Source organism: Poecilia latipinna, unplaced genomic scaffold (genome assembly GCF_001443285.1).
Source record: "Poecilia latipinna isolate Pla-1442-1.1 unplaced genomic scaffold, P_latipinna-1.0 Scaffold1110, whole genome shotgun sequence".
NCBI lineage: Eukaryota > Metazoa > Chordata > Actinopteri > Cyprinodontiformes > Poeciliidae > Poecilia > Poecilia latipinna.
This window is the reverse complement of record NW_015113726.1, coordinates 95,739-104,015: the sequence shown is the minus strand read 5'-3', so window position 1 is coordinate 104,015 and position 8,277 is coordinate 95,739. Positions and strand designations below refer to the sequence as shown.

At 40.6% G+C, this 8,277-nt stretch overlaps 1 protein-coding gene across 1 annotated transcript; it reads right to left on the bottom strand.

The window, feature by feature from the left end:
• Positions 1-4,364: 4,364 nt before the first annotated feature.
• Positions 4,365-6,821, bottom strand: LOC106959699 (tubulin beta-1 chain). Its single transcript, XM_015052448.1, has 4 exons — positions 6,681-6,821; positions 5,788-5,896; positions 5,598-5,708; positions 4,365-5,516 (listed from the first exon to the last, which is right to left on the bottom strand). The coding sequence occupies exons 1-4, from the start codon at positions 6,735-6,737 to the stop codon at positions 4,456-4,458; spliced, it is 1,338 nt and encodes a 445-aa protein (XP_014907934.1). The 5' UTR covers positions 6,738-6,821; the 3' UTR covers positions 4,365-4,455.
• Positions 6,822-8,277: the final 1,456 nt, after the last annotated feature.

Sequence of the window (8,277 nt, the reverse complement as noted above, 5' to 3'; positions counted from 1 at the left end):
GAATATTTAGTTTAAGTTAATTTAGCTAGCAATATAAATGTTCAGTTTAAAGCTAATGATTTGATTTGAAGTCAATTTAGCTAGTGAGTTAAATATTCAATTGGTTAACTAAGAAATGTGCTAACCATGCTAGCTAAATATTTAGCTTAACTAGACATTTGTCTTATAACAGGCTAACTAGCCCAAACTATTACTGTTCATTATTACTGTGTAACTTTACTAATGGTTCCCTATAGAGTAATGCTTATTTAATTTTCTCTTGTTTTTTTTTATCTGATACTGAAATTGGTTTAATAATCTAAAACACTCAAGAGTGTCAAAAAAGAAACAAAGAAGAGTTTTCACAAACATAATTACATTGCACCCAACTGTAACTTCAGAGAAAAGAACAGCATGAACAAGGAATGAAAGCTGCAGGGATTATTAGGGCTCTATTTTCATGGTTGGTAGTTTAAGTTGAAAGTGCTTGAATTGTTGCTGAGAGAATTGAAGGAGTTCTGAGTAACCAGGAGTTATATTAATTAGACATTAGAAATCAGAACATCTTTAATTTGAGACACAGCATCGATCAGCAGCATGCACACTTACACACCCACAAAGGCAAAAAGTGCTCCTCTACATTTTAAAACAGAATAATGCCGTTTAACAATAACCACCTCTGCGGTTTAGCTGCTATCTGTAAAGCTCGCACAGCATAGCACTCTGTAAATAGGAGATGGAGAGTCTGGTGTGAATCAATAAAAGCCATCAAACACCTGAGGGGTCCCCCAATTTTCCCACAAACCACTCCACCCCCTGGGCAGGGGGGAACAATAGCAGGGCATCAATACCTGCAATTGGGGAAAGAAGGGCAGAAAACAGTGGGCATAGCACACAAGTGGGTAACCTCTCCTTCAGACGGCAAATGGACACACAATCGTTTGCATCAATTCAGTCCAATAGGAGATGGAGGGCAGGATGGGTATGGGGTGCCATTAGGACAGTATTGGTGTAGAAAGTGGGCGCCAGAGAGAAAGAAGGGGTGTGAAGGTTTATAAAGCAGATAAAGATGGAGACGCAGGGGGGATATAGGTGTTTTCAATTACCTCCAAATTCAGAGCAATTTCCTCCTCTTTCTGACCACACCCCCCACTGCGAGACTGATGAGAGTCCTGAACAAAGGGGTGTGGAGATCGCGATTGTTTGACTGCAGGTTAGTGGGGAGATGCAGGAGGAGGCAGTTTTCATCCTACTGCTTTGTTCAACCTTTCTCTGTCACCTTGCATCTTCTGCACTGGTTCCCTTTCTCTTTCTCTCTCTTCTTTCTTTTGCAGTGGACATAAACTTCAGACACCAATTCAACTTGTGTGTGGATGTTGATAAGCTCCTTCCTGAGAGCAAGAGATACTCTTGTGCAGCCTAAAACTTCCACACACACACCTACACACACATACACCTACACTCACTCACACACGCACACACACGAGTATCTCTTGTGCGTGTGGAAGCAAAGTCTTGCCTCATTCAGTAGGAAACAGACTGTTTCTGAATTACAGTGTTTAAATTTAGTCTGACAGCAGCATAGAACATCTGATCTCAATGATTTTGATTTCCTTTAGATACAAAAAAAAACAAAACTCAAAAAGCAAAGGCTGGGAAGTGTAATGTTTCAAATAAACTTACAGCAGATGCTTTGTGTTGCTATGTTGGTCTGAAAGCCCCTCAGCATTCTGATGAAAGTACCTGCCCCTCCTGGCAATTTAGATTCTTTATTGGAGGCACAACAAGGGAATTCAATATAAGGGTTATGTGAAACATTTTCTTGAATGTCAGTTTGTGTTCATATTACTGCCTGAGTCAGGATCTAACAGGCCTGCAGGTGGGTTGAAGAAAATGGATCAGTGTTTTGAAGACAAAACCATTATACAAAACAAAATTGGTTATTCATTTCAGGTTAATTTGAATGACATGTTTGACTGTAGATGGAAATATTCTACATAGGCTATTTTTGTGGCTTTAGTTTAAAGTACAAAAATAAACACAGGAACAAGATCTACTCATTACTCTCCAATGCAATGTAGACCCGCAAGAACCTCTCTGCAGGAGACAGGAAGTGTCGTCTGTCTGTCAGCATACAGAATGCCAGGTCACTTCCTCAACTCCTTTCACACAATCACTGTGACACTACAGCAGTTATTCCAGGATTCCTGCCCATGCACATTTACAATAAATGTTACACAGATGCTCAGAAAACTCTGAGCTGCCAACTTCATGATGTGTTTTCATCTTCTGATTTTACTAAAATACTACAGGTAATTAGAGTAGTTCCTATGTGGTGCAGAGGGCCTGTCAGTAAAAGCTGTAAAGACTTAATGTAGTTAATGTAGTTTTTACGGGAAAAGAGATTTGACAGAAAATCTTCAGAAATGTCTCATTCATTGAACCCCATTTAGAACATCGTCCCATCCTTTCATTTACTTTAGAACAAACATGATGTTTTAAAGTCAACCCACAACAAGTGTAGAAAAACACATGAGAAAAAAAAGATAAGTTGTTTATAGCTGTTTTGAAACATGGCACAGTAGCGCCCCCCTGTGGTGAAAACGTTTCTTATGTGAGGGTGTATGAAGTAAGATCAGAAAAAAATATTTGTTTTCGCAGGTTCTGAGCCATAATAGCTTCTTTCTAAAGATCAGATGGAGAAAGTGACACAAATATTAAAATCCTATCGTAATTCTAGTTATTCTATAGTTCCAAGGTGCTATTGTGGACTGTTGAGAACCTGTTGGAGAATGTGAAAACTGATGTTCACAGCTGCTCTCCACACAGTCTGACTATACTTGACCTTACCTGCACATGTACAAATCTTACTGTTTGTAGATGTGGAAGGCTGGCCAAAAGACCTGCAGTGACATGGAAGCTGAATACAAATTCACAACCACTTTTTAGATTTGGATTTGTAAAATATTGAAAGCTATAATTTTCTTTTCACTTTACACATATGCATAAACTTTTATTTTTGTCTATCACATAAAATTCCAAATAAAACAAGTTTGTACTTGTAAAACAAAATATAGGTGCAAATGTTATCAGCCATAATAATTATATTAATACAACTTAATTTGGTATATTTATGTAGAATCAGTTCAGAACAAATGTTGTCTCATGGCATTTCATAAAAAAATAATTTCAATTCAGTCACACATTGCATTCCAAGCCACTAAAAACCATGCAATGGATTTCTGTCAAAAGAGACTGTTGTAAACACAGCACACAGACTGTGTGTGTTTTATGCTTTTCTGCAGGTTGAATGTTGTGTAATCTCATGCTAAGCAGGACATTCAAGTATAATGGGAGGGTTATTTTTATGTTTTTAGTGAGGTGACATTTAAATGCAACCAGTAAATAGGAAGTTGAGTAGGATTGCTTGTTGAAAACTTTCAATCTTAAAATCTTCCCACTATCTTTGATCTTGCAGTGAATGAAAATTCAAGCTCAAGTAAAAGCTACAAAATTTTCTCACTTGCAGTCAAGCAGGGATATTGGGTAAGACCACATAGTTATTGTAAAACAAGAAATTTGTTTCAGCAACAATATTGCATAAGATCTTCCTGCCAGTAAGATGTCTTGCAAATACATGGCTGCCATTTCAAAAGGCTGAGCCTCGTCACTTTCATTTTCGTGAAGCGGTAAAGCTGGTCTCAGTTGGATCCTTTAGCCTCCACATGGCAGAACGTAACCCTCCAACCTGTGAGGAAACTCTAAGCTTCATCCCAATTAGCAGCCATTCCCTAAAACGACCTACAGGGAACCGTCCACTACCAGTGATGTCAATGGTTTTCCACTGCAATGGGAGGGGACTTCATCAGGCCTTTGAGCAAAGATCACTTCTGACCACAGCACAGCCAACACTGCCACCTAGTGGACTCATTTCACATCTCAACAGGCTTAGAAGAAAGGCAACTTAAGTTGTAAAGTTAATTCTAAGTTGTTGACCAAGAAATTTGCATATTTTGATGGTCAACTACTGGTAGCTTTTCAGTTTTAAGAAAAATGAATTCCACTCGAGTTTAAATATTTAAACTAAAGCTATAAAAATTTGTCCATATGCTTGTAGAAGTCCAACTCCCTAGATGACTTGTTCCAGATGTTCTATTGCCCTTTGATAAAAGTCTTAAAGTTGCAGGGGACCCTAAAGTCTGAACTGGAATAAAAAAAACAAAAAAAACCTTCATTTAACTCCGGTTTATAGGGTTTCCCAGCCATCCCCTTCTTATGGTTTCTGTCTCAATCCTGCATGCATTACAGCTGAAAATAAAATTGTCTTCACTTAATCTACTACAAAATATCCAACCAATAAGTGCACAACATAAAAACCAGAAACATTTGTGTCGAGAACTCATTTATTTAGAACACAGATAATTGCAAGAAGTCACAAGTTAACAGGACAAACAGGAACAACATTGACAGAAGAATTTAGGCCAAATCCTCTTCACCCTCTTCCTCAAACTCTCCCTCCTCCTCAGCAGTGGCATCCTGGTACTGCTGATACTCAGACACCAGGTCATTCATGTTGCTCTCTGCCTCAGTGAACTCCATCTCATCCATACCCTCACCGGTGTACCAGTGGAGGAAAGCTTTGCGCCTGAACATAGCTGTGAACTGCTCAGAGATGCGCTTGAACAGCTCTTGGATGGCTGTGCTGTTGCCGATGAACGTGGCAGCCATTTTGAGCCCACGAGGAGGAATGTCACAGACTGCAGTCTTGACATTGTTTGGGATCCATTCTACAAAGTAGCTGCTGTTCTTGTTTTGGACATTGAGCATCTGCTCGTCCACCTCCTTCATGGACATGCGGCCACGGAAGATGGCAGCCACAGTCAAGTAGCGGCCGTGGCGCGGGTCGCAGGCAGCCATCATGTTCTTGGCGTCGAACATCTGCTGGGTGAGCTCAGGTACTGTGAGTGATCTGTACTGCTGGCTGCCTCTGCTGGTAAGGGGAGCAAAACCTGGCATGAAGAAGTGCAGACGTGGGAATGGCACCATGTTCACAGCCAGCTTGCGCAGGTCAGCATTGAGCTGTCCAGGGAACCTCAGGCAGGTTGTGACACCACTCATGGTGGCAGAGACCAAGTGGTTGAGGTCACCGTATGAGGGGGTTGTGAGTTTGAGTGTGCGGAAACAGATGTCATACAGGGCCTCGTTGTCAATGCAATAGGTTTCATCTGTGTTCTCTACAAGCTGATGGACTGATAATGTGGCGTTGTAGGGCTCGACGACTGTGTCGGACACTTTTGGGGAAGGAACTACACTGAAGGTGTTCATGATGCGGTCAGGGTACTCTTCACGGATCTTGCTGATCAGGAGTGTACCCATGCCAGAGCCTGTACCACCACCGAGGGAGTGTGTGAGCTGGAATCCCTGCAGGCAGTCACAGCTTTCAGCCTCCTTCCTGACCACATCCAGGACAGAGTCCACCAGCTCGGCACCTTCTGTATAGTGGCCTTTAGCCCAGTTGTTGCCGGCACCACTCTGACCTGCAAATAGAGGGCCAAAATTCTTACTCAAGACATTTTCATAGGTAGCACGAGTTTTGATTTAAACTGTAAGCAACGCACCAAAAACAAAGTTGTCTGGCCTGAAGACCTGGCCGAAGGGTCCAGATCTCACAGAGTCCATGGTTCCTGGCTCCAGATCCACAAGCACGGCACGTGGCACATACTTTCCACCTTTACAGTAGAGGCAGCACAAAATTAGGCTGGAATACAACACTGGTCTATTGAGCCAAATAAAAACAGTAATATTTACCAGAAGCTTCATTGTAGTAGACATTGATCCTGTCCAACTGCAGGTCACTGTCTCCATGATAAGTACCAGTTGGGTCAATGCCATGTTCATCACTGATGACTTCCCAGAACTAGAACACACAAAAAATTAAATCTATATACAAAGATGCAAAACCACCGAGGGGAGGGGAGAAAAAAAAAAAAAAAAAAAAAAAAACACAGATTAGGGCGCCATTTCAACGTTGACGTCCCTTCCCGCCGCAGCGCGCACCTTCACGCCCCTATTGGTTGAGGAGGTTATGAATTTCAAACCTCCCAGCTACGTCACTAACCGTCCTCGCAGATGCCGGGCGCCATTCAAAGCCAGCAACTAGTAGGCCTCAGCCGCCTCAATAAAAAATAAATAAATAAATAAATAAATAAATAAAATATAGCCAATTTTTAAATGTTTTTGAAGTTGCATAATCGGCCATTACACACCACAATGTGATGAGCTTTTGGTGTCTACGTCTTAGTGACTACTTCCTTTTTTCCCCACCAAGACATTTCCAAATGTCTAAAGATTAAAGAATGGGGTTTCAAGCATCGTTTGTGTAGTTTCAAGCTGAACCCACACGATACTATTGAACAGGGTTTTGAACATTGAAAAACAAAAGGGGAAAAATAAAAAAATAAAAAAAATCCTTAAAATGGATACATCTGCAGCTACCGCGACAAAAATGAATGCTTCCACGGCTTCTCCCACATCTATTCATGTTTTAGAGCAAGTTAATGGTCGAGTCGAGAAAGTAGGCCACAGTGATATTCCCAGGGTGTGGTTACGGAGGCGCAGGGAGCACAAAGAGCCGGCTTTTATGACAAAGAACAAAAACATTTGATGTAAAAATCAATTTGCAGCAACACAGGTTCGCTTACCTTGGCACCAATTTGGTTTCCGCACTGGCCAGCCTGAAGATGCACAATTTCCCTCATTTTGCTGATAACTCGGTGTACTACGTCAACAAAATCTGCTTTGGTTTGCCTGTAAATGCGTACTAACTGTGTCGTTTCTCTCCTTTATAGAACAATAGAGCCTCCCACCTCACGTTTCCATTGGCTATGTTATGTATCTGTTTTTTACAGATGTAGATTTCTACCAATGAGATTTAACTTGCATATGTGCGATTGGACCGATAAGCTGTCAATCAAATTCATTTTGGAGCCGTTAGGCCTCACCCTCCATTCCCGCCCCTTTTATCCAATGACTGCAGAACGGAAATGCACCTCGGCGAACAGATTTTACCCGGTTCTTCAGAACCGCGCTTTTGCATGTGAGGTTACACATTAGGTTAAGTTAAGTGTCTATATTGCAACCGAAGACAGACTAGCCTGGTAAACTATCGTTTAATTCAGGAAAAAGTCAGATGATACTTCATTTTCCCACACCACGTGGCTCAAAAAGCACAAAGGTCCAGTTCAGAAACGTCATAGCGGAAGCTGTTGTAACAGAATTGAGCAAAGAGGGAGTGCACAGCTTCCGCCTTAATCCAGACGGAAACAAAGTATGTTTTAGCAGATATTTAACTGCGATCTGTCAGTGTGGGCGGCTGTTAAGGTGTTTCAAATGACCAAATCACATTAGGACTACCGTCTATCTTTGAAAAAATTCAAAATAAAAGGATCTTTTTATTATTATTATTATTATCCATATGATTCACCTGCAAAAATCAAAAAACAATATTATGAAATGAAATCCTTATTTTATAGCCAAATTTTAAATAGAAATGTTAGTGGTATATCAAAAATTATTTAAGATAGAAATGTTTGTGGTATATCAAAAAACAATAAACATTTACCTATGATGATGATGAGCTCCAAGTCTGGTCTGACCTCTTCAATACATTGATACAACCCTAAGTTAGAACAAAAGGGGAAAAATAAAGATGTGTGAATAATTTTGAATTCATTTGTCATATTACACGTAAAGTATTCCACACATGTATGGGCTGAGCTCATTTTTGCCCATGAATGAACTAAAGCACATTATTCAAGATTCTACTGACATGATGTAAAGGGACACAGTTTTGCTACTTTAATGGTCAAACATGGGTCACAGGTGGTTCAAAGTATTTTGAATGGTACAGGTCCTCATACATTTGTGAATACAGACATGCTCCTTGATGATTGTTGCCACAACAGTCAGGCATTTCCACTGCATGATTTTGAATATTTCTTGTTTCCTCCTACATATTCCTACTTTTTTAATTTTATTGAGTATGGCTGAACCCAGTGTAGGTTTTCGATAGATCTGCACATCCACTAACACGGTAACAATTCAGACCATAATTTTTGTTGATTATTTCTTATATGTGCATGTTGAGTCTCATTAAATGTGATTAAATGTGATTCTATCAGCAAAGGCCTAGGTGTTCATGCTCATGATTTACACTAGCGGTTCTCAACGTGGGCGTTCAGAGGACGGCAGGGGGCACTGGCCGAAATTTTTACAAAAGGGGGGCACTGGGATTCCTTT